Raw genomic sequence first — 27361 nt, forward strand, 5'->3', positions numbered from 1 at the left:
ACAATCTATTTTAAACACTTTATTCATCTGTACAAACGTGTGATACCAAAGAGCTAGCAACAACAGAACACAAAGGAAATAAGACAGTGAAACTCTGTCTGGATTGGTCAGTCTACAATTTTTGTTTGGTAAAATTCACAATAAAAAAACTCATCTACAATATAAACACTGATTCATACCTGGTTCATTAAAACAAATGTAAAAACCACTGACGTACCATCATAGTAATGTCTAGTATGTGTCACTTTCCAATTAACAGCGTCATAATGAAATCCCATACAATAGTTATCCATGTACATAAGTATTAGTGATGATGCTGGATTCCTTTAATAGTCTTCTCCTTGTCCTGATATACAAACTGAAGGGGCAGCGTTCCACTCCAGGACTTCATAACTAAGTAAAAAGAAGGAGAAGAAAAGGTATTTATGTTAATCACAAAACAGTTCCTAAACATTATGTAAGAATATTAGTTACTTGAAAGATTGCAATATTGTTTAGATTTAAAGCACAAAGTCTTAATACCCAAATTCTGTGTTGTTTGGAATTTCTGTCATGGAATTTGTCTTGTGGACACAACAGATAAGAAACAAGTCCATTATGATGCTGTTTACAGTTATTATTTTCAAAATAAATGGTCTCAATTGATGCTGATGCTGAAAATGCGATTTTACCAATGGCATAATTAAAGAAGGCTATTTAAAAAGCAAAAATGAAATGCAGTGATTATAAATAACAAGAATGCTTTTCTTGTTTTCTTGCTAGTGAATTTCTCACTGACTCATGTTTAGGCTTTGTTTTTGTTTTGTTCTGTTTTTTGACTATTGGGATGTAACAATACTCACCCTGGGAAATGTTTTTAAAATAGTAGCGATTTTAAAAGTGTTATTTATTTAAGTCCCAAAAGAAGCTGTAACATTGAAGTTGTAACATTAACATTGTCTGTTAATTCAACATACTATACCTCCAAATGCCTTAAATGTAAGTACAAAAATATAAATCTATTGTTGTTCTATTCATTCAAAAACCTGCAACTTCCAGATCAGCCAACTTACTGCTTCTGTTTACGATGCAACATTTCATGGATTTGATCTGTGATTATGTCATTCCAGTTTTTTCCATTTTCATTGTACATATTTAAATGAGTGTCAAACAAATGTCCAAAAATGTGTTAAAAATTCAGGCATCAGCAAAAAACAAAGAAAAAAACCATATCTCCACTCCAAAGCCCCAAAGCCAATGTTGCAACAGAGCATGCATGCATTCACACACAGAATTTGAGATACTGTACAGAACAAGGCACAATTTTTATTTATTTTAATGTCAAATGGATGAACAGAGGAGAGACCCATCTAACTAACAGCCGTCTAACTAACAGGACACACTGCCATGCAGCACGCAACACAGCCACTTGAAGATTTCCCCACAGATTAGTAATCAGGTCACAGGTTTCTCACAGTTGTTAAAAAGGCAGCGACGGCACCTAAAAAGAAGTGGGCTCCGTTGACACCAGTTACTTACTGACCTAAAAGCCCTCAGCTCTGAATCAGACCACAGTCGAGATGCCTACTGCTATATGAGAGGGATTGTTCTGGCAAAAAATAAAAAACAAAAACAGGCAAGAATGTGAGTAAAACCTGAGGCTCAACTAATTTTCAATTCTTGCCTTTGAATTCTCAAAATTCGAATTTTGAAAGTCGCTCCAATTATTTCAGGCAATTTGTTGTTTTGTCTGCAGCATAAATTACAGAATGAAAGCCCTGCAATCAATTTTTAGAGTGTGGAGAAACACAAGATATTGTTGTTTACAGTGTTCAGAGAATAAAAAAGAAGAACTAGATGAAGAACATTTAGACATTTTCCCAGTAGAATATTCAAACATTCATTAGGAGTAGTTAAGTGGAAATAAAACAGAACATGAGAGATACGGTGTGATCACTACAGAGGCGAAACTCAATCATTATGACCAATAAATAAATAATAATAGGTTTGTTGCTTCACATCCATAATTAATATAGATTAAATTTCTATAATTACTAGTTGTCTCATTCTCCATTGTTTTGTGTATGGACACTGAACAGAACTTTAAGATGATGTGATGACACAAAGAGCAAACTTTACTGCACTGACGATTCCCCAACAACTGCTTCAGAATTTTGAGTAACTCTATTGACTCAAAGGAACACATTGGGCAACATTATCAAAAGAGAAGAAAAATGCACAATTGCTAAAAATGTGAGTATTAATGTCATATCAAGCATATCATGGGCTTTGGTAGATCAATAGGAGAAAAAAAATTGATTATACAATTTTGATGTAAATTTAGGGAAGAGCTGACCTGTAAATCACATGTCTATAGTTAATGGCATACAGTAACCAGACAAATATAAAGAACCAAAAAATGTAAATATTTAATATGTGTAGCTATCACTGATCATTCTGATATTTGTCATACGATCATTGAAAAAGCACAAAATATAAAGGATATAAGCAAAATGTGATTTCATACCTTTCTGTAAAAGGTTGAACTAATCACACAACTTGAACATGTCACTGCAGCTCTGGTTTAAGTAAAGTAAATTTATCTACTATTTTCCAAATACATTAGATGAAATAGCATGATGTTACTAGTAATACAGCATCGAGTTGTCTTATTAGGAGTAGATAAAAAAGTAGATAGTCAAAAACTTACTGCTGTGATGAAGTTGGTGCCCTGTGGCTGGAGGTCTTCCTCTTTCTGGAATAAGGAGGGAGACACTATGGAGGAGGGGGACGTAGAGGAGCACAGGAATGACGGTGGGTCATTGTTGTTGTAAGAGTCCATTGTGATGCTGGAGTGCCCAGGTATGGTGAGAGTACTGAGGCCTGTAACACTGTCACTGGAAGTACACTGAGAGGAAGTCTCTGAGCTCTCAGCATCTGACAACACAACAAGACATCAATACTTAAACACTTTAAAACTGGTTCAATACAGAACCTCAATGAAGGCAGTCAGTGTGTGTACAGTTATCAAGTGTATTTTCTAGTTTGTAGGTTTGGAACTATCAGACTTTATCTCCTCCTAGTGGTAACAACAAATAACACAATGTGGTGAAAATCTTATTTCTTTATTATTATTTGATTAAAACTTGATTACCAAATCTCTAGCTATGTCAATTGAGAAACACTTTAAGTGATTAAAAAAAATGAGGAGATCAATTAGAAGAAAGTACAAATGCCATACTAATTATAATCCCGAAACGACACAAAACCTTTCCATATTGGATCCTCATGCATTTGAAAACCTAAACTCACTCATTGAAGGCTGACTCCCAGTATCCTGCTCCAGCTCATCCTCCTCTATGCAGTCGTATGGCCACTGGGCAAAGGAGGGAATGCTGGCCAGCGGGTATGGATGGGCTGGTGAGGAGTAGAGATGAAGATTGAGCGAGCCCAGCAGGGAGGAAGAGGATTGGCTGCTGGACGAGGAGGTGCTGCTGTTGGAGATGGTGGAGTGAGGTCTCTTGAATGAAACGGCGTATTCAAATGAAGGCACTGCTATAGACGCCCTGGTCCTAGACTCTGCCAGTAGAGACAAACAGTGTATGCTGTGAGGTACATGGGGGGGGGGTGAAATTTTGAAACTTCCTGTAGTCAATAATAACATCAATAAAGAAAACTTTCTACGGCTTCTATTGAAAACATGATAGAAGAATCTTAAAAAATGTTTTCTGTGGTTGAAGAGATTTCTAATCCCTATGGCTTAAATAACTTCATTGATTAAAAACTACTTGAATTAGCTTCAGAAAAATGAAATATGTTGTGTATCTGAAAAATTACAGGGTGGATGATGAGGAAGCTAAAAACCAGGTATGAACAGCTCACCTGAGCCCTTCATGATGTAGTCAATGGCTCTGTCGCTGATGGCTGCATCACTTGGCTTGATGTCCATGAAAGGCTTGTTTCCAATGCCCATAGAAACCATCTCCTGCATGCGCAATGCTGAAATGCATGATAGGTACTCCTAATTGACACAACATGTAGCATAAATTTTTATATTACGATCAAATGTACAGGTAAAACACCTCTGTTTCTTAGTGCTTGTCTCCACAGGATCTTCCCTATGATGGCTGTCCACACAGCCTTGACCTCTGCAGAGCTGGCTTGAAGTATAAATGTGTCCTGTGACTTCCTCCGACGGAACCAGATCTCAAAACGTAGGCCGCTGTCACCAACATTTTCGGTCATTCCAATCTCTGCTGTCTGAACAGAAAATCATGTATGTTAAGATTATATCAGCAACATGCAGCAGACAGTGCCAAAAAAAAATCTTACTTTGAAGGACTGTTTATAGATGTAAAAGTCATATCCTCCTTCAATCTTTTTGGTCTTGCTGAAGAGGATGAGATCTTCAAACAAGAAGACGTGACGGAGGTATTTCCTCCGTCCACACCAGACTATGAACTCATCCTGGCAGCGGAGTTGACCTTGCTCTTTTAGGTTCACCTGAAGAGGAAACGTGATAATTCACATGCGTCAAAGAGAACAATACAACTACTGGTGGGATTCTGACCTCACGCTACTGAAAACAAGATGACCTCCAAAACAGAAATAGATATAATGACGGAGATTTTCTCAAAACACATGACAGACTAGTAATAATTCTACAGTGTTTGAGTTTTTGAACTGATCATAGAAGTCCACGCTGTGCCTATTATTAATACTTACATCACAGCTCCGAATCGCATCCATAGCCAGTAGGTCGTTGCCGTGGCGAAGTTGAAATTTAACCATTTCCTCTGCTGTGCGGAGGTCACTCAGCTCCTGCTCCTGTGACTGGCTGCACTCTTTGATCAGGTCTTTGAGCAACAGTGCATATTTACTCATCCTCTGGATGGGCTTCAGCAAGTAGGACGCCAAGTCCATCTTGTCCCCAAGTTCCATCTGCTTATTCTGGAGACAGACATAAACCAACAGCCATCTGAATACAGGTCTACTTGTTCATGTGTAGAGATAAGGTGAGCTGTGCAAACTGTATGTTTGAGTATGTTTAAAAGTACACATCTTCCTTTTTTTTCATTTGTTCTGTGGAGGTCTGCATAATTGTGACACTGTCGCAATTATGTCACAAAACAACAGAGATTATAGCCTATGAAACGATATCTATGGTAACCAAGCAGCACCACTTGCTTGAAAGCAAGTAGTTATTTGGAACTTTGTTTTGTCATCATATGTTTGGAGACATGTGTGTTTGGTAACTTGATCATTATTGAAGTCAGATAATAAATACCAGTGCTCATCCATCAATGTGAACACAGTATTGGTTAGGCCATGATCTAGTCATGTTTTTCTGTGATCCATTTTGTATCATTTGATTTCTTTTAGATTCTAGTGTTTCCAGACGCACCTTGAAGAACTCGTTGCCATGACTGCTGAGCAGAGCGTCCGACTGAGGCTTATTCTTGCTGTACAGAGCATACATTCCAAACTGATCCTCCTGCACACAAGATTAACAAGTTACAACATTGACTGCAGTTAGAAAATATGCAGACATTTCAGAAAGCTTTGTTGATGATTGTACTTTTAATGTACATTGTACATGTAATGTACATGTAATTTTATGGTTTTATCCCAAAGGTGTGTGTGTGTGTGTGTGTGTGTGTGTGTGTGTGTGTGTGTGTGTGTGTGTGTGTGTGTGTGTGTGTGTGTGTGTGTGTGTGTGTGTGTATGAGCACAAGGTGCTAGCTTCTTTTGAAAAATATCAATAATTGCAGGTCAATGCATCATAACAGTCACTCGACTTGCGTGTTGTTTTTTAGCTGTCAGTGACTTGCCCTCAGGAATCACTGACTGAGTGTCTGAACTCACATGTCTGAGAAAACAGCTGCTGATGGACAGTGGGGAGTTAGTGCATGATTCCAGATCTTTCAGGAAGTACTGAGTGTGGAAGTCCCACAGTTTCTCTATGTTCCCGAAAATTATGCTGCGCTTTCCTCGCAGGTCTTGGGGCAAATCCAGGCGCTCCATCTCGGGGAAATAATGCTCGATGATGTAGGAGACAGAACGAACATACTCCCTCTCCGTGGAAATCATTTCATCCATGATGTGCTGCACTTTACTGGTGGAAAAGCATATATGACGAGTGTAAGACCAAAGCACTGGTAATGATATATGCCAAGTATCTGACACTACACATCAACAGAATAGCTAGATAGATAAATTTAAACACAGATTCAGTGAATATGTTGAGGTTTGCACTCATTGTTCAAACAGAATAATTAATTTGAAGGTGTAATACTAAGCAAAGGGAAGTGTGTTTGGATTCAACCGTGTTTCATCAATTACATGTAAAAATCTACTACTGCTTATCAATAAATAAATTAAAGTAATAATAATAATGATTAAAGTTCTAGCCATTGTTCATCAATCATTCATCATTCATCCAAGATTATATTATTTTTAATATAGGTCTGTGTCATGCATTACTCTAGTGCTACATTTTTGGGGGATTACAAAGAAGGTGGATTTTTGTGGTATTTTAAAGCATTTTCGTCAAAAATAAAAAGAGCCAACTCAAATTAGTAGTGCAGCTAAGGTATCATGAATTCAGACCTGCTCTGTTTCTTGACTTCTCCATCACTGCGTCTGCTGTGGATCTTGGAGGGCGTTGACATGCTGCGGCTGCGTCCTAAAGCCGGACTCGTCACGTCAGGTCTCTGCAGCTTCTTCTCTGCAGACACATTATTGGCCACTTCTAAACCTTTGATATACACACCAGTGTAGCCGTGAATGTGACTGACATCTGAATGGCTGCTGTCCCGTGTGGTCAGCTCATAACTCATGGTCTTTTTCATGATCTTTTTCATAGGCTGCTTGCGGAGGCGGGCAGGACCGGAGTAGACGGGTTCTGATTGGCAAGAGATGATCGAGTCAACAGTGCAGTCGCTGTCTGTGTCTTCAAACAAAGAAGGACTCTGCCTCAGTTTGCTGTTAGAGTCAATGGGAAAAATGAAGTGTGAGGAGGAGGAGGACACAGAACTACTGGGGCTCTTGGAGAAAGGCCCGGCAGAATGAGGACGGTTCTCCTCAAAAGGTAAGGGTGCAGGCAAAAGCACATTAGATGCAGAATGCTCTTCAGTCTGGCTGTCTTCATTCTTTAAAGGAGTCGCTGCATCAGCAGCTGTGGAGTTCGAGCCTGCTGTTGTGGCTCGGGCCAAAGTCTCTTCCAACTGCTGTTTGGTCAGCTGACATTTATGCCATACTGTGTTCCACTGCTGCAGCTGCTGAGGACTCTCCAGGGACAGCACCATGTTGTTGAGGGCACTGAAGTTGTCCATAGAAAACTTAGATGCCTCGGTGTAGTAATCCTGCAGAATCTGCACCTCAGAGGGTGAAACAACATACCCTGTGCTGTCCAGACTCAGGTGATGGAAATATTCTCGACAGTGCTCCATCCACTGGTTTGCCTATACATTTAAAAGATAATCATTTACTTAATATCACAGATAAGAGATGCTTTCGGATACTACTCATAATCCTGACATGACTAAGGTATTCAAAGTTTTTTTTTCCCTGTGATACCAACCATATGTTGACACTTATTGAAAACTGTGCCTTACTTAAAATGTAAAATCGATTCTAAAACAGAAAAACGTTTTCTCATTTGTTTTTAACCCCTTCACTTTGGTGTTCAAGTAAATGTAACATAAGTTTGGAAAGGAAATATGAAATATGAGCTTTTAATTCTTACTGAGTCGTAGAATTCATATAGATTGGTCAGTGTGTCTAGCTGGACCTTCCTCCTCTCCACTCTGCTCAAGATGGAACCCAGATGTTGCTGAAAGTCAAGGAGAACAGAACCTGGAAGTGATTCTGGAGATTCTTTCACCAGCTCCAGACCAAGTCTCTGTTGGTGCTGTCAGAGGAAGAGGACAAACTTGATTATTCCAGCACTCCTTTTCTTGTTAAAATTACACATCAGAGGTAATCCACAAGAAATGTGTTTGTAACACATGGTGCTTTTTACCACAGACTCCTCCAGAAACACCTCCAAGCTATCTCTCATCTCCTTAATTTTATCTGCAGAGAGAGTCAATGATTCCAAAGGTACTAGTTGCTTCTCTCCCTCAATGCTAAACCAGAGTGTGATCTAGAAAGAGAAATACATCTTTGATTCAATATTCAGTTTAGAGTGACGAAAAGCAGTAGAAACCTGTTGCACTGCTGATAACATAAAGAACAAAAGAGTTTAAGCTTACTTTTTGTGTTTGATCCTCAAAATTAAGCACCTCCAGCAGGCTCTCTAACTGCTTCTGAGACTTGTTGGAGAGAATCACAAGCTTGTGGACTTCTTCATCTACTTGGTTATACAGTGCATTCAACATGTCGATTGCATCTCTAAATGAGCAAAGACAAAGCAGGTATAAAATGTTTGTTTTATTATAATAATAGTGAGCATCCTTCTGTGATTGAGGCCATCCTACAGTACCTGTAGTTTTCATTCTCGAATGGCTCCTCCTTCCTGATGCGAGCAAGGACAGTGCCTCCTTCCAGACGCAATCTGTTTAGACGGGTGTCATCTAATACACACTTCATGAGATGTGTCTGCTGCTCCATCATCTCTGACACTTCCTGATTCAACACATTCACCAAGACAATTAAAATCAAATGAGGTAACATATTTTCCACACTTCTAAAAAAAACAAAATTCTGTTAACTCCAGTTTGGAGGAAAGAAGCCAGCAGAGATATATTTGGAGGACACATAAATCAGAGGACCTGACTGCTTGCTGAGCCTGGGACTGACCTTACAGGTCTTCAGTTTGCTGGTGTTGCTCAGGGTGCTGATAGATTCCTGAAGGGAGGAGATAGCTTCGCTGCAACTCCTAGCGAACGGTTCAATTTTCTGTGACAAAGACAAATCACATGGACAGGGTTTGAAGCAGTAGCAATAGACCCATAAAGAATGCAGTTAGGGTTCAAGATTTTGTGCTATACCCTTTGGCCTAGAGAAGTCATTTATTTAAACTATTATATTTTTGGCAAACCAAGACATTATTAGCCCGTAATTAGTAACAAGAACAATGAAAAAGTAAATTAAAAAAATAACAATTTCTACAGACACCACACTACCCAGCTCAAAAATAGGTTTACATATGCATAATTGTGGCTGCAGGCCCGCTGACCTCCCTCACACCCACCTGCCTGAAGTGGATCCAGTGATTGTGGTCGTAGTGGAAGGAGCCCTCCAGGTCTCGTGTGAGCTGGGTTTGGTCGATGTGCTTCAGCAGGGCTTTTAGAGATGACAGTGTTTCAGTCTGTGGTGAAAAGCAAAACACAAACACCTCTGGTCTCAGTTTGAGGATGTTACCTCCTGCTTCAAATCTACAGTAAAGTTAATGACCCACACGTGAAAGGAATTCAACAAACCAATTCAGTAAATAAAAAAAAAATAGGCAGATCAAATGTACTTTTGTTTGTGTGCATTCACCTGTACATTTGCGTCTCTCTCTGGTTTGGCTATTGCCTCCTTGTCCACCAGGAAGAGAACAGAGTAAAGTGCATTTGGTACTAATGTCTAAAAACAAACAAACCACAAAACAAAAATTATAGTACAAGTAAATTCTTACCATAAACTGTTAAACAAAGTAAAACAAATTTTTAATGGGAACTGTACATCCTGTGGCTTAAAGGATCCCCTACTTTACATTATATGTCTCTGCAAAGTTGGCTACATCCAGCCCGCTCCCAGTCCGTGGTTAACAACAGACAAGTAAGCACAGGCTCCTCCACCAGAGTCCTGAGGCCAGCCTTTTCAAGAAAAATGTCTTGGAACTGCCGTCAACACAAACCCAAAAGTGCACCTCTTTCAACAACCTAACTGTGTCCTGGACTGAGAGGTCACACAGTAAGAACAGTCTTCAAAAAGCCACAGTGGGATGAATCGAAATGGGCTAGCATTACAGCTCTGGGTACGACAGAAAGTCAGCAGGGCCTGACAACTCTTTGGGTGTGTGTTGGAGGGTAATTACATACAATATTTTCCACTCCGGGCTCACCTGTAATTCAGACAGAGATGACAACACAGCTGGAGCAGGCTGCTGCCTCCTGCTATCTATGACAACACAGAGGCCTTGATGATGCCTTTCTTTCCTGAAAGCAGCAAATTACAGTCAACACACATTCTTACACAGACAACTGATTGCACGCAATACCATCTTTTATTCAAGCAGAAGGTTTATATTGTCTGATAACTAACAAAAAACCTAAAGTATGTGATTTATTTTGTGACATTTGCAGATTTATTTATAGACATTTTGAGTCAGTTAATAAGCAATAAATAACAGATTGGTTACGAGTATATCTGAAAGTAGCTGTGTTCACCTCGGATTAAAGCGGCAGGTGTGAAAGTTGCAAAATTTTTTGTTCTTAACACAGGAAAAAATAGGGTGTGAATGAGTTACCGCAGTGTGGAGTAATAGTATCCCAACAAACAGGTGAGGTCATTGACTGTGCAACTCTCTCCAACCCACACCTCAGCTCTCGTGCACACCTGTAGCACTGCCCTCCCACTGCGATCTCTGTTTCCTGGAAGAAAACAGGCCAACAGGGGGTCAATGTTACACTTATGGGTCCTCTATCATTATGCGGATATTTCATGTATTTTATTTAAAGCACAATATACAGTATTATTTTGGCGAAGCTCATATCAGTCGTGTGTGGATCTGTCGTCCTCTACCTGGCAGGATCACAGCCCCTGATGTGAGCAGCTCCTGGTTGACCTCTGTCACCAGTTTGGGGAAGGCTAGCTCCTTCTTACAGAGACAGGTTGAAGCTGAACTCAGGCCAACGGCGGTCCCATTGACAGCTTTGGGACTTCGTGACTCTTCTCCACTGTTCCTGTGTCGTCTGCTCTCACTGCTGATGGTGTCATCATGATGTCCTGAAAAACCAATTAGAAATAGTGAGCATGTAACTTGGTGAGTGTCTAAGTGCTATTTACTGAGGAACAACAGTAGTCGATACTATAAGCTTCCCCTCTCCACAGTGATTTCTGAGCTAATTGTAATACCTCATGAAAGTGTTCATTTGAGGTGAGACGTGTGTGCTCTTGTAGTGACCTCACCCTGACTCATCAAGGAGACTGGGTGTTTGTCAGGCTGACTTATGAGTCACTCCGGTGTTATTAGAATTTCCTCTCTCTTCCACTTCAACCTTAAATACCTCATAATTATGTATATGAATGCTGCTCGTCACCTTAACAGAACATGAAAATGTACACACAGAGTATACGCACTATATCTTACTGAATACCTCCCTGTCCTTGTGCCAAATACAAATGCCAACAACTGGATTAAAACTAGCATGGTATGCACACGATTGACATATGGATTTCACTGTAAAAGTACCAATTTTTATCCAGTATTTCTGAAACTTGTAATTCTAAAAGATTTGCTGCTGCTGGGTTATTATTGGTCATATAAAGCAATATTACTATTCCATTGTATTCCTTGGGACCACGGCATTTATATTATGGAATTATTTTAAACAAAATTGTTTCCATCTTATCTTAAATGTACATAAGACAACTCCAGGTGGTTTGCAGTAACTTAAAGATTTGAGGTTGGCATGTTTGTAATTGATTTGTCAGGTTGGGCTATACTTGGTGAAACGTGACAAATCAGAGTTTAATTTCCCTTGAACTTAACAGTAATATGAGCATATTAACACTTGTACAACTACAATACTAACATCCTGTTGTTTAGCTGGTACAATAGTTAATGGGTTCATTCATGTTTGCATGCTAGAATTCACTGTAAAGCAATGAACCAGAGCTAAGAATCAGAATGGTTTGAAGATATTTCTTAAAATAATAGCCCTTCGAATAAAAAAACAGTCTGTTCAAGGCAATTCGTCTAGTAGTAGTTGAGACATTTCCGTCTGATCCAAGGTGGTGGACTGATTGACAGACAAGGAAACTATGTCCTTTCAAATCACAAGTGATGCAAACATTAACAGGCTTTAAATGTACAGGACATACTCATCGGCGTTTAGACTGTTAATCTATCAGCAGATCTTTGGTTTTGAATCTATGTCTGATGGATACCTGTTGTGTGTCAGGGTGTCTCTTCTATTGCCGTGCTATGTTGTGTGACAGTAAGCCCTCCCAGCTCAGCCTCTATTGTCTGTCATTACTCAGTGTGTTTCCTGTGCGACTGTGTGGTCAGGCCTGCATTAGCTGGATGTTTCCTAAATTGCTTTGTTTTCACAGGAAGAGACAAATGTAGAGTACGGCCTCCTGAGTATTGTGCCATTTGAAAGTGTGTTTTTAGTCTAGTCTGCAGGACACGTTTTTAAGCTGTGAAAGAGGTTCAATCTGCAATGGTTGCTGAAGCTTTGAGCTACGAATCACATCAATTACAGCAGATAAGCTCTGAGTCATATCATATAATTCAACCATTCGATCTATTTTCAGAGTTGAGTTAGTGCAGGTTAGGGGTTATGTTTCTGCTTTGATGAGACTTCCCAATGACACTGGTCTACTATAGTTTGAAAGGGATTTTGTGGATCCCAAGTGGCTGATTGATTCACAAAGGGAACTTTTGTAAATGAGACAACCCATCTGAGACCAGTGCAGCCCCGCCATGGTCTCAGTCACACAGTAGGGTCATCTCACTGTGGGAAGCTGGGCTCCATGTGGCTTAGTTTACAGGATTTACAGTATGTTTTGATGCCTTTGAACTTTTTTTTCTGGAAACCTTTTTTGTAAAGTCGGAAACCCTCCTCTGAGGAAATCTCACAACAGTGATTTAAATACTGCAATTATCTGGAGTGGTTCATTTTTAATACATTCAAATATGTATTACACACAATGTAATATAATCACAAGTAGTAGTAGTCCTTCCTATATGTAGACATTGGCAAGTGCTTACAATTCTGAGATTTAAATAAACTCAGTCAGCTTTCAGCTCACATTTCAATTCACGGAAGAATGTTTTTTTCTAAAATCAGCATGATTCCCTGGGTGGTACTCTCACAGCACTGAGCTACCCTGTATGAGCCAACACACAAAAACACAGACTGACAGTAATGAAAATACTGGGGTGGGACTTTAGCTTTGTTTCCACCGTGAGCCCATACCTGTACCCTGAACATGCCAAAAAATACAAACGGTCTTTCAAAAAACAATCCGTCATTAATGACAGCATTAATGCTACAGAACTACACTACACTGCAACTGAAACCAGCAGATAAACTGTTTAAACATTGCTCTGCTGCAGGCCATGATAACACACTCTCATGTGAAACCACTATAATTGCCTATCAAGATTGAAACTTCACGCCCTAAGGTTGTCTGATAAGCAAGAGATGATGAGCAATAGCTTTTAGAGATGACTGTCAAAAACCCGTCAATAATTAAGAAATTTAAGCTCCTATTAAACAGTATATTACCATACAACACACTGAATGTAAATATATCTTTTTGATGTAATATAATTACATCAATGATACTGATGCTATTTAATACCTGTTTGAAAGTCAGGCACATTTTATATCGAGTAAATACATAAACCCCCTTAAACATACTGCTCCAGTTTCTAAAAGAAAAACAGGGCACTGTAGATTTTAGCAAAGATTGTTCAGGCGGAATTAAAAAAACATGTTTACTTGGCACTAGTATTTTATTCTACAGATTATTACTGTACATATTTTGTTGTGTTAAAAAGTGTTCCTGCACATATATACCCACTATGACATCATCCAATAATTTTTGGACTACACATCATAATTCTTGTGTTGACCATTATGTCAGATGAGATATATAGAGGAAAATGAGATGTTAGGAACAATACTATAATACACACAACATCTACCCTGATTTGACTCTCACTAGGTTCATTATCCACAAAATAGGCAGCTGAGAGCATTCAGCATAAACTTGACAATTCATATTGTTGTTCACTTGGTTTTAAGAGCTGTTCTACAAAAAAAAGGTGTGCATAAGGACCAGGAAAAGGAGGAAAAGGATGTTTATTCTATTTGGGTCTTGAAGAATATTTCCTTACTAGTTACAGTCCTAATGTGCAAAGGAACTATTGTAAACTGTGAAGTAAATACAATGGAGTCAGTGCTATAAAATTTAGTTATGTATATCATATGCAAATATCTGAAAAATACACATTGGTAATTTGTTTGAGTAAATGTATTTTAGTACTTAACAGCTTTGTATGTAATGAGGTTTTGACTTTGTTTTTAGCATATTGTAGCAGTAACAAGTTGAACATCTGAGGTGCCACATCACATACCTGACTCCTCTTTCCTTGATCTCCTCTCAGAACCTGGAAAAACTGCCTCAACATCCAGTTTCCCCAAACGTGCGTAGCCATTCATCAGCTTTTTAGGAGAGATGCTGACTGAGCCTCCCGAGGAGGATCGTTCCCGGTGGCCTTTAACCTGGCCGGCCTTGTTAGTCCTCTCTAGTGACTTTGATCGTCTTTCTGCCCGCCTCTCTGCACTCCTCAAACCTCTCTGTAAATAAAGTAAAGGTGTGCTGGGCCTGGAGTCATCACCATTTAGCCACCCTCGACTACCAAACCTCCGAGATAAGAGGTCTCTGGATGAGGTCCGGGTATCAGGGCTGCTGCTTGGTGTCACAGTCCTCTCTCTTAGGCTAGCACTGTGCTCTGTGCCCTCCTCCAAGATGGATTCAGAGCTGGACCCCAGGGTCATGGGGTTCTGCAAGGCCTCCATGTAAGATTTCCTGAAAAGTCTCCTGTTCTCAAAGGCTGTAGAGTCCCTTGGAAGACGACGCCGAGGGCCTGAGTCACTTCGATCTGTATTAAAAGACATCTCAGACCCCGGTCCTCTTTCTCTGCCAACACAATCCTCCAGTCCTGTTGTCGACTCTTCGGTAGACCTTTCGATTTTAATCATGGGTGTAGCATTATCCTGTTTGCTAACATTATGGCTCTCACTGCTGGAGTCCGTGTGGTTCTTGTTTGGGGAGGGGAGGTCAGAGAAGATGGAGTCAGCACCCTGAGATTGAAGGGACTCTCTTGAGCTACGGTGACTGTCCAGAGTCCCTGTGGAGCCACTGGTGCTGCAGGTACTGAGATGGCCCCTGAAGCCTGCTCTGCTGCAGCGTGCTTGCATGATGGCGTCTGACGTACTGCTGATGAACAGTGGGTTGACTACGTTTTTCCACGATGTCCTGTACACGGCCGTACCAGTGGTAAGCAGACAGTTCTGTAGTGGGTGCAGGTTCCTGTCGTGTGTTACATTCTGCAAGAACTCAGCTGTGAAGACGCTGCCAAACATGCTCTCCGAGATGGGGATATCTGTAATACCCTGTCCACTGGTTGACAAGCATTTTATGACGAGCTTGGCGGACTTGCGGCCCAAAGGGACTATCTGGAGGTAAAAGTCTCCTTGCTTTAGTCGCACTTTGTGCAAAGGGGCAAGCTGCAGGACAACTTTTTCATGGATGCACAGAGGCCACCCCTCATGGTAGAACAGCAATCCTCTGAACTTCACCTAAGAAGACAAAGTCAGTTAATACCCACTTCCGTAAAACTTTAGCTGTTTGTAACTGTATGGGCTAAGCTGTGATATGACTTTTATCATTTTGACTGGGCTGCAAAGCTGTGTTCACATATACGGTATGTTTCACTTCATTGGAAGGGAAAGACTTTATCATGGGGCGCGCATGTATAAATCAGTGACAGCAATAATTTGACTTGAGAGTAAAACCTGTCTGATCAGGCTTAGTTTCATAGCAACCACAAATCCTCAGTGTGACGGAATAAAAAACACACCCCCAGAGCAAAAACACAGTGCTCGAGGTTGGGTTTTTTCATTTCTTATGAATGTCACGTCAAAGACAGAGGAAGTGATCTTATTCTGAAGCATCTCATATTGCCAGCAATACAAAGACTCATGCACAGTTAGCTTTTCTCAGGGGCTAGGCTTAAGTGAAACTCTTGCTCTGTGGCTATCATCACAGTGTAATCACCGCAAAAATAAATACAGAGGGGTATCGTTTCAGTACTAAAGTTTCTAGACTCATAAACCACGTCATTTAATGTTTGGGACAGAATACTGGATATCACTTTGGACCCAAGAGTCCATGACTGCTTCTCAAAGGGGCCACAGTTTTCCTTTCTTTTCCAATTCATGGAAGTATGGCTGCTTTTCAACTTTACTTTGAAACAATAATCAACTCTGTTTCAGTCTAATTCTCCCTCCTCTCACTCTTCAAGGATGTACCCAACATCATTGTTCACAGTTTTTTGTGTCTAGCTTATTTTTTGTGATATTTATTCGCCCATGTTTGTGTTGTTTAGGGAACGGATGAGCTAATATGGCCTGAAAGAAACATTATTTTGTGTGGCCTCATTGCTTCTTTATCAGCCTTTTTATTTTAACACATTTAGGCCAAATATGTGTGTCATGCCATCCAATAGCCCTGCAGGAAGTTATAACCATGTTTATCTGTGACTAGGTTGTATTTTAGAAATTTGAGATTCCAAAATCTACTCACAAAAGTTTCTTGTTGGATGATCTGCAGGATTCTTTTAGCAGGAAGCAAGAAGTCAATGAAGCAGCGGAGGCCGTCCCCTCTGTACTGCCTCTCCACCACACTGAAGAGCTGCCACAGCACGGTGGCAGCAGTGGCACTGAAGGGTTGGTAGAGGGCCGACAAGGTGCTCTGGATGCAGTTGTCCAAAGACTCAGCGTCCTGGAGAAAGATATACATTGAGTTACGCTATATTGAGATTGATAAAGCTCTTCAAGGGGAAAGAGTCTAAATCTATCATTCTGCTGTAGCTGTGTGAGGATGTAAAGTACAGTATATATGTCATCATGTTAGCATGCTAGCATATCTTAACTGATTCATTCCATTATCGACTTGAAGACAAGGTGACCCTAATCATCTCATCTTCAGCTGCTTATCTGACATACGGGTCACAGGTGGAGCGAAGCCAGCTGGCTACCAGAGGTAGGGTACGGACCGGAGGAGACTCCGACTCATCACAGCATTTCAGAAACAATGGTAGTAAAAGTAGGTGTAGAAAGTAGATCTGAGGTACATGGAAGTTTAATACCTGCCCAAAACAGATGTATTTCACTATTATTAAGAAACGTATCATCTTGTGCAATTTGAAGAAAATTATGATCAACAGATCCTTCCTCCAGAACCATTAATTACTGAGTATTTCACGTAAATCTATTCATTAGCATTGTTCTTGAATTGTTATCATATGGACGGACATGACAACGAGCCAACATAGCAATGCTTTTGGCATAACTAAAAATATTCAAAAACATTACACTGATTCGACCAAATAACAAGATATCTATTTACTGTATAAATATGTCAGCTATATTCACATGTAGACCGAGTATGATCTCTCATAGCCAGACGGTCAGGAAGTTTAAACAAGACAGGAAATGTCCACCATGATGGACTTTCCATCAGAGAAAAGGGAAACACCTGGTTCGAGTGATGTCACTGACAGTGGACACAAACAGCAGAACTGGAATACTCCCAACTGGCCTCCAGTTGCTACCAGGGTGGTGAAAGTGTTACCCTCTAATAACAGCCCAGTCATCACTGACTGACAGCTGACCCTTACTTGAACTGGGTCTTCAGTACCTGTCCCATTAGAACAGATGACATGTCCAATACTGTTAGTCACAAACACAAGATGGGACATGTGGGATTGCAGCGGTCCTGGATGAGGTTGGCCTGGCGTTGTATTTTGTTCATTCATGTTCAGGCTTTGACCTTCCTCTCTGTCATAGCCAAGGGCAAACATTGCTCAACTATCTGGACTTTCCCAAATGGAACATAACAATGGAAATGGATGTCTGTCTTCAATGATAACTAAATAGATATTCCCATGTCCCATCAATGACAGATGTGCACAGAACGTGGAGGTTGACCATACAGCTCCCTCACAACTCACTTTCACCCAAGTGCATGTGAATACGATTGTGTTGAAAAAAAACACTTGGTATTTAGACTATTGTTTGCATTCTGATGAATTGAGAGCGTCAGACAGCCCATGCTTCACTCTTTGTTGGATCTGTCCTGTCGAACTTAGCAGCTCCATCAATTAGAAGACAGTGAGTACAGTTCAGAGCATTAGTACACACGCCACGACTCTACTACAAGGCGCTCATTGAGCAATCCGCCTCTCTACATGGTATGTGCAGTACAGTGTTGATGCCCTGAAACAAAACGCCCACCTCCATTAGCAATCAGCCTGCTTTTAGAGTGAAAGAAATGTCTCTAGGCATTAGTCACTGTTGCACCCGGGAGGAGAAGAATAACATGGTGTTTTATGGGAGGAAAGCTAACAATGGGAGGAAAACCCTCACTTGTTAGAATGGATGGACCAGCAAGTTTTTCTTCAAGTTCCCAAGGCTGAAAAAGTAGCGGTAGCTATAGTAATTTGAAGAACAATTACTCAACAAAAGAGAGATGAGATCTTGATGATTAATCACGAGTTATTCAACCTGTTGAACAGGAGCAGTAATCCGATTGGATGTATTAAACAATATATACATTCAGAAAAGAATCCAAGGTGCTTTACACTTTCGCATTTTACATTAGTAAAATATTCTTGATTTCCATTGTCAGAAGGTACAGTACGTATAAAACTTTGTGTCACCTTGCTATTATCTACGTCCCTCAGCAGAATGATCATAGTGGATGGATTAGCTTCCGATCCATGACTCATGAATCACAGAGAAATGCAGCGTGTATGGTTGAAACTCTTGGCCCGGACAGACCTAGACAGGGAAGTTCCCCCTTTCTGATCTCAGGACCAAGTAACTGCCTTTGTGATGAAGGACTGAGGAGGTAATTAGTGGCTTCAAAATCCAGGTGGGACACTTTTGTCTGCACCATCAGTAAACCAGCTGTTCAGAAGGTGGGCTGGTGTTTTATCAATGAAGCAGGCATTTACTTTGATAATGAGCCATGCTATTGGCGTGGGAACAAATACGATAATAAAAGCAAAAGATTGACGGAGCTACTAAAAATCTTTTACTGATTATTTTTTGTGCATGTTTAATGTTATGAGAAACTAATATGGAGTAATATATGTTCCATTTGTTGGTGGCATCAAATGTATTGTAAACTTTAAATGCACTCTACAAACAAAAACAGGAAAGGTCAGATGAATATAAAAAGAAGAGGGGTGCATCACATTAGGAAAAACTGTGTGTGTGTGTGTGTGTGTGTGTGTGTGTGTGTGTGTGTGTGTGTGTGTGTGTGTGTGTGTGTGTGTGTGTGTGTGTGTGTGTGTGTGTGAGAGAGAGAGAGAGAGAGAGAGAGAGAGAGAGAGAGAGAGAGAGAGAGAGAGAGAGAGAGAGAGAGAGAGAGAGAGAGAGAGAGAGAGAGAGAGAGAGAGAGAGAGAGAGAGAGAGAGAGAGAGAGAGAGAGAGAGAGAGGTGCCACTGACACATTTAGTGGGTCACGAACACAAAAGGCGCTGCCTACCAGGCCTCCAGTGGAGCATGAAGACACCAGGGGAGTGAAACAGGAGATCCCTGGAGCCCCCATACAGGCTGCTCACAAACCAACCTACGAACTGCCTCAAACCTCAAAGACCGGCAGCTGACAAAGACCACAGGTTGCTCAGACCTGCCCTGATGCCAGGTGCCAGGATGTTAAACAAAAGAGCCGAGCAAGATCTCAGCATTGAACCTGCAGTTTGATTCAGCATTTAATCTGTGCCAATAGGAATCTTATGAGTGGAGGGGAGCTGGGATACTGAGTTAGACAAAAAGTACAGTATAGAATTTCAAATAAAGTCAGGGCAGACGTCTATGCCACCTAATGCTGGTAATAAAAAGAATCCTTGTTTGATTCAAAATACAGATCCATGAAATAAAACAAATACACTTTTAATTTTTGTAGTCTAGTTTCAAATACGTCTGTTAACTGTCAGGGCTGGAATCACTGTTTCACAGTTAAAAATTCAAATTGAATTTGACACAAACACACACTCCACAAAAAGATATACTATATTATACCAACAGGGACTCCATCTTTTTCTGTGAATGGAGACTAAAGACCACGATCTTCCACGGCCCGCAGCATAGTATCAGAATGGCATTATAAAAAGTCACATGTGGAAATGTTATAATGTTATCTGAGTAGATAAAACTCGAGAGGCCCACACTGATTGTGTGGCAAACACAGCTGGGTCTGCAAGGTGACAGCAACAAGATCAACAAAAACGGAAGTCTGGAAGTGATACAATGGCCCACCCACTCATCTAAAGCAAGCACCACTTTTAATTTTACTTCTGATTTACATTTATAGTTGCTATTCAACAGGATGTATAACCAATTGCTAACTGAATTTTTTTTATTCAAGATGGGTTTTGAAAAAGTTTTACCAAGCTAAATTACCAAGCTAAAAATATGAAATATTAATACAGTAAATATATACATAAATAAATATTAAACTGTATGAAATCAGGCGATTGGAGATCATTTTATGTATTCCCACGCTGCTTATCAGACACACTTGATGTATGGAGACAGTCAGAAACTAATGGCTTTGTTCCACAGGATGTAAACATCATTGACAGGATATTGTTCCTGAGAAGCCCCGATAGACTTCGTCAACCCTCAATGGGGTTGTCACGCATTCACATTTTTGATTGGGCCTTTCCATAAAAGAAAATCCAACAGAAAGACAAAAAGTGAATGGAGGTCCTTCAACCAATCAGAACAGAGATGATCAACAAGAGAGGAAACAAAGGAGACTAGCAAAGTCTGTTGATACCTCTGCAGGGTAAATATAACCTGGGTGCATGCCAAAACAAGAGAGGGCATGACAAAGGAAACCAAGTCATCAAAGAGGATGCAAACTTGTGTATTTCACTAATGCCTGGAACAATAAAAAGCAAATCCACTTGTTAACGCTTTCATTAAATTAAAGTCATGATTTGAAATATTTTGTATTTATGTATTTCTGAGTTTTTTTGTTCTCTGACAGGGTGGCGCATAGCATTTGTCTTTAATCTATCACTTTGTTCATTTGTTATCATCGTTCAACAAATAGAGAACATGTTGAGACATCACGGAGAATCCCACTCCCAGTGCCCTTCAAAGAGACCATGGAGTCCTGAAAACAGGCAAATATCTGACACGAGCTGGCAGAAACTCCAAACAATGACAATGAAAAACACATAGAATGAAATCATCAAAACCCAAGTGAAAATACACCAAACAGTAACAGACTGCCTGATCTGCACAAGCCACAATGCCTTCAGGTTAAAAGCTACCTGCTGTGTTTTGTCTAAGGGGAGGCAAGTCAAAGTTTCATCTCTCTATGAACTGAGACACAATCATCCATCCCTGAACACACATACACACACACACAAACACACGCACGCACACAGTCAAAATTAAATTTCAACACAGGAAAGTAGAGAAGAAATATTTTTGACAACAACTTCACAGGAAATTACAATAAAACTGTAAAGAAGACGTCATTCCTGATCCTACCTTAATACTCAGGTAGTTGTCACAACTCCGGGACTTTGCTCTGGGGTGCATTTTGCTCAGTGACAGCATTTAGACACCAAAGAAAATGATGAGTGTCAATAAATAAATGTAGTCAACTCCAGGCCCAGAAATCCAGTGTGAAGTCCAGTCGGTATTCTCTGTGTGTCATCGCTGTGATATCATCAGTTCCTCCAGCGATTGATCCTCTGTGCTGTTGTGCATGTAGCTGGAGAAGACTAAACTCATGTCAGAGCGTGAGAGAGGCAGTGCGCTGGCTTCCCCGTCATTCACCCTCCCTCCCTGCCTTCCCTCCCTCCAGCATAACCTCCCCCTCCCTGCTACTGAAGCCTCTTCCAGCTGGATAAATGCACACTGCAGCAACTTCAGGCTCATCATCCATAAAAAGAAAAACACTACCTGACCTGCAACACCCCCACCACCCTGAGCCCCCCCCCCCTCCAACACTCCACTCAGCAGGGGTCGGGCTCTGACTAAACTCCTCTCTGTCCCGTCTGACCCGCACACCCCTACCTCCACCGACAGCTCGCCCCCACCCCTCCTGCCACAATGGTCCCTCTTTGTCCTGACAATACAAATGGACTAGGGTTTCAGCTTATTCTGCTGCTTTTCAAAAGGAAAAAGAAAGGAAGACATCAGCATAGGACTGGCAGCTCAGGTCCCTCACTACAATGACGCTACCTTTAAATATGGGCTGGGTGATACTCAGTCAGTGACGTGTTGGGACATCCTCCAGGACAGATATGAAATCATCGCTGTTATCCAATCATGTACGTCATTATTTAACATTCACTGACAGGCGCCGTAATTAACCTTCACCACCACACAAGAATAATAAAGAGGTGAGCAAGTTTTTACCTCTGGAATGGGGCAAAGAGACATTTTGTCAGCTCCTACCCATCTCCTCCTAATCCTCCTGGAGAATGCACGCTTTGTGTAAAAATATGAAGATTGCATTAAGACAGCTTGACAGACAGAGAAGGTAGTGAAGACAGGTAATTGGGTTGGTTTATATTTAGAAGCCACATTCTTGTCATTAGAGGCAGACATCACAAAAACCCAAAGGACATGAGAAGATACTCCACCGCCGACTGCACAACACAAACTCACACGAACGCTCCTAATTAGTCTCATATTGACAAAAGCATGCAGAGAAACTTACGCTTGGACGGAGGAAACGTCGAGGTAGCACAAAAAAGCAGAGATGAACTATGACGTTAGCTCATCAATGGGTAACAGTTATGTTTACAGTAGGTCCACATTTAGACTTATGCGCATATCTGCTGTATAATCTGCTGTATAAACACACACATATACCTCACATATGCACTATGCAAATATACAGTCCTGCCCCTCCGTGTCACATAATGTTTGTACCACGGCTGACCCTATAATTTCTGCTTCTCCAGCCTTTCCCACTGGGCTGGTTTGTCATGATTTTCTTCTTTTATGTCTCTTCCCTTCCTTCCCTTTTCTCCTTTTCCTTTTTTTTAACTCTTACTGATAGGATACGCGTGGAATCGCGACAAATGATTAACAAAATCATTCAAGCTGAATTAAATAAAGATCTCAGGTTAAAAGATGTCTAAGAGGCAGGCGTACAAACCAACTGGAGCAGGAAAACAGGCTGCATCGGTATGTCAGAGCATGGAGGGCAGGCATGTACAATATTTGAGAGTTTTAAATAAATTAAAAGTTGACAGAAGATGACAGGAAATGTGGATGTAAATGTGAGACCAACGACAGTATTTTAGATGTCTTTAGTCATATAATTGTGATTAACCAAGCAAAGTCTTTGTTTGTTGACCATTGAGTCATTCAAGGATTCCTTTACAAGCCCAAACAGGATGACGCAGTCCCTTGATGCAGTTGAAGTTCATAAGGTCAAACATACAGTATACAGTACAACATCTATATGAAAATAATAGGAGACTATTCATAGAGTTTGCACAGGCCAACTTCTTTCAGAACCGGGATAGTACGGTCCAGCAAGAGGATAAGCATTGTTGTAATCATGTATTCTGTAGTACGACATACTTAGCTATACAGAAGTAATGTCGGGCAGAAAAAAGGGGGGACTGCATGACCTTTTAAAAAAAACAACCCAAAAAATCATAGCAACATCTGTTTGGCCTGTTAAGCAGCCATCTCTACCCAACTTTGAGAGTTCATTCATAGGACGGATGCAGTCTGGTTCAGATTCCCTTCAATCAATAGATTCATAAAACAATGGACAATTTGACTGTTAAAACTGGGAACAGACAAGTTTTTGTTATCAATTTCAAATAAATAATGCTTGCACAGTTAAGATCGCCATAGAAATATGGCATCATTGATACTTGTGTTATTTCTCTTTAAGAGTACACTGTCTGCTCCTGTAGAATGATATCAAGTCAGGAAACAAAGAGGGGCATTCAGTGGAGAGCTCCCCTTAACTTCGGTGCTTGAAAGGGTTCAAAACCATCACAGAGATGTCCTCCCTCAAACTACATCAAAAAATATAATATATATAACCTCAATACAAGATGTTTAATGAGAATTTATCACAGCAAGTAAGGTGAGAGTATTCAGATTGGGACCCAAAATAAATTTTATAACTTATATAAATCAGTTCCATTAGACATTCACTTTCTCCTGCGATGGTCCTGCAGCTACCATTTCAAAGGTAACAATCGTAATTGTTTTGACCTCACGCAAAGCTTTTTCCACATGACAATGTGTTGTTTCCAATTATCCTACCCCCATAAATGCCCCCTCACACCCCTTGGAAACACTGTGGGAGGAAAGACAAAAAATTGTGCCTGCATTTTATCCATTGTACCATTTCTGGACTTGAGAGCACCAGTGGCCTAAAGAAAACATCATGGATTATAATTATCTAACATGATGCTACTTGGAACTGCTCAGTCAGTTAATGAGGACAGACAGACACAGACAGACAGACAGACAGACAGACAGACAGACAGACAGACAGACAGACAGACAGACAGACAGACAGACACACACACACACACACACACACACACACACACACACACACACACACACACACACACACATCTATTTGTGATATAGAGATTGAAGCTGTGATGCTTAGAATGGATTTTTGGTTGTGTGACAAACACCAACTCTATCCATCAACGTTTTCCCTTCTAGCTGTCCTCTTTTAGAAAGTAGACTTGTGGTTGCTTTACCAATATGTGCTAGTATTCCTGTGTGATTTAGGTCAGGATCAAGCCTGACTACAATGGGATAAGCAAAGTTTATCCTGGAGCTGGAACATATGTTTAAATTTGTGGTCTCTGAGCTCAAGGCAAAAATAAATCCATTTTTAGACTTCATACGTTCTTATCTGCAGAAAAGATTCCTATTGAGGCAGACGTTACGTTCCCCACAGTAAAGCATCATCTCCCTTCAAATTATTATGCCTGAACAACAGCAATTAAATTTTTCCAGTTGTTTTTGCACGAGCAAGTCTAAGGTTTAAAATAGCGTCATTTACGGAGACTTGTGGTAAACAATATTTATGTGTTCTGAGGAAGGAGATAAGATGGTCCCTGGGGTGAAGTGAGATCTGATAAAACCATCAAGGGAACAAATTATTCTGAAGAGAGCAGCAGTTTCATCATTTTTCAAAGTCTTGTCTTACCGTAACTCTATAGAAAAAAAATAGGACAGATTTAAGAGGGAGGATAGACGCAGGAATTGTTTGGTCAACATTAAAACATTTGTGATGAATTTTTAATTGCACATCATCATACAAATTTATCAAAAAAACCTTAGAATATGAAGGAATTATTGAACTATATCTTAAATCATAACATTTCATCAACTTCACGCTCTGTGGTACACAGATGTGAGGTCATTTGTGAAAACACACACCAAACTGTGGAATGTGACACTTTGGTCCTACCTCACTTCATACCAGCCCCACAGGACCACACAGGCCTCCCAACAACTGCTGCTCCAAAAACTTAATTCTAAACTCTGGTATCATGTTTAAATTGAGGCAGTCGTTTAAATACATATAAGCATAGCATCTATGCACAATAGTTTACATCTACTGGTATAGCGAATTTAAAACTTAAATTAATTAGCATCAGTTCACAAGATATGTTCAACTTGAGATACAAATAAACATCGCCATTGCTAGTATTGTTTAAGGTATTGTAAAAGGTGAATATCCAATATCCAATGACAGCAGTCCTAAGCTCACACGTGTTCAGTGTATAATAATGTAAGGCCATGAGAAAGTGACATACAGTATATAACAATAAGTTTTATCCACACACGTCGGTTTGGATGGTACAGAAGCTAAGGCCTCATTCTCCTTCTGTCCGACTCACACCGTGTTGAGAACTCACATCACATCAGCATCCAGGTTCACACGGGCTGAGCTACTGTCCCCTCTGCCCCCAGCTCTACAGTTCCAACACAAAAACAGTTAGTGGGGGCCTGGACTGAAACCTTTCTCCTCTCACAGACAGAACTGTGGTGCCGTTGAACACTTGAGACTCCACCATTCAGATTAATTACTTTGTAACACAAACACCCACATAGCAGTTCAAACCCCCCAAATCTCCCAACAAAAATGCAAAGAGTGCACTTTGAATTGAGACCCACATAAATCTATGAACTGAAAACACATGCATACATTGCAGTGACACATTGAACAGAAAATGCATCTAAAACCAAGTCTTGGAATCTTTTGCCCCCCACCTCTAGGGCAGCTGTTGGGCCGTACTCTTGCTCTTTACTGTGGGGAAGCGGAGGAAGAGAACGCCACCTGTCAAAGTCGCCTCATGCACCTCAGCCCCCCACTGTGTGGACGTCTCACTCCAACACAAAAGAGTGTGTCTTCTCCGACGGAGCAAACACAGGTGGCTGGAGGAGGCAAGGTCGAGTTACAGCAGGGGAAGTCACCAAGGAGTCTTGGGGAGGACACGGTCTGTCCAGTCACACACATGTCATAGTATGTCCTGTGAACTATGACGTAGACTTATTTATGTAGAGTTTAGGTTCTACAACGGTTAATAAGTAACTCGCATAATCTCTGGGTAATCAAAATGACTTCCCAGTAAAGTCTGGTTACATCAAGTCTGATCTGAGCTGCAGACAGATGTAAAACGGTTAAATTAAACACACTGATGTTAGATTTTACTACACTTGCACAGACTTGCCTGGATACCCACACACTATTAAATCTGCTCCAACAGGAATAATAATAAAAAAGAAACACATTCATGTACTAAATAGACATTACTCTTTTAGCTATATTGACTCATATACTGAATTTTCACATGGACCAACTTTTGAAAATGGGACCATGTGATCAGATATCAGATGAAAAACAGGAGTCTGTAATAAACTCTTTTTCATAGTAAAACTTGACTCATACTAGCACTTAAAATAGAATCAGAATTTATAGACAATAAATCCTGAAAATGACTGATCCACATAAAATACTGAGTAGCAATGACTTACTCTTAAATTAATTTAGCATTAGCTACTGCTTAACTTCTCCTGAATGGTAGAGCTTCAAATCTGACCACAAATAATTACAGAACTATGCCACAGAGATCTGACAGTAGGGTGTAACGGCCAAAGCCCACTGACCACAACTTGACTCAACAGCTCAATGCAGAATCCAGATGAACCCCAGCTATAAAGATAGAGAATTGTGTTTAAAATTACTACTCACCTGACGCTGCTCTCCTGCTTTTAAAGTCTCCAACAACACATGAACTCTCGGGCTCTCTGGGTTGTGAGGGGCTGACAGCTGTCTAACCAGAGGAAAGCACCAGCCCCCACTGTCTAGAGAAACCTGACATGTTCCA

General features: G+C 40.5%; 1 protein-coding gene across 3 annotated transcripts; it reads right to left on the reverse strand.

The window, feature by feature from the left end:
- Window positions 1-4: 4 nt before the first annotated feature.
- zgc:158766 (uncharacterized protein LOC100009641 homolog) lies at window positions 5-27361 on the reverse strand. Of its 3 annotated transcripts, none has more exons than XM_068324222.1 (24): window positions 27226-27361; window positions 16516-16713; window positions 14282-15509; window positions 10714-10917; window positions 10439-10562; window positions 10034-10127; window positions 9466-9552; window positions 9176-9292; window positions 8782-8880; window positions 8465-8607; window positions 8235-8373; window positions 8003-8125; window positions 7727-7891; window positions 6589-7442; window positions 5845-6094; window positions 5384-5473; window positions 4705-4929; window positions 4312-4482; window positions 4062-4239; window positions 3862-3978; window positions 3292-3558; window positions 2690-2916; window positions 1523-1588; window positions 5-393 (listed from the first exon to the last, which is right to left on the reverse strand). In XM_068324222.1, exons 3-23 carry the CDS (start codon window positions 15291-15293, stop codon window positions 1544-1546), a joined length of 4731 nt encoding a protein of 1576 aa, XP_068180323.1. In that variant the 5' UTR covers window positions 15294-15509; window positions 16516-16713; window positions 27226-27361; the 3' UTR covers window positions 5-393; window positions 1523-1543. The 3 variants fall into 3 exon arrangements, with proteins under 3 accessions (XP_068180323.1, XP_068180321.1, XP_068180322.1); XM_068324220.1 differs by lacking the exon at window positions 27226-27361 and adding an exon at window positions 21507-21720; XM_068324221.1 differs by lacking the exons at window positions 1523-1588; window positions 27226-27361 and adding an exon at window positions 21507-21720.

This window comes from Antennarius striatus, chromosome 9 (genome assembly GCF_040054535.1).
Source record: "Antennarius striatus isolate MH-2024 chromosome 9, ASM4005453v1, whole genome shotgun sequence".
Lineage (NCBI taxonomy): Eukaryota > Metazoa > Chordata > Actinopteri > Lophiiformes > Antennariidae > Antennarius > Antennarius striatus.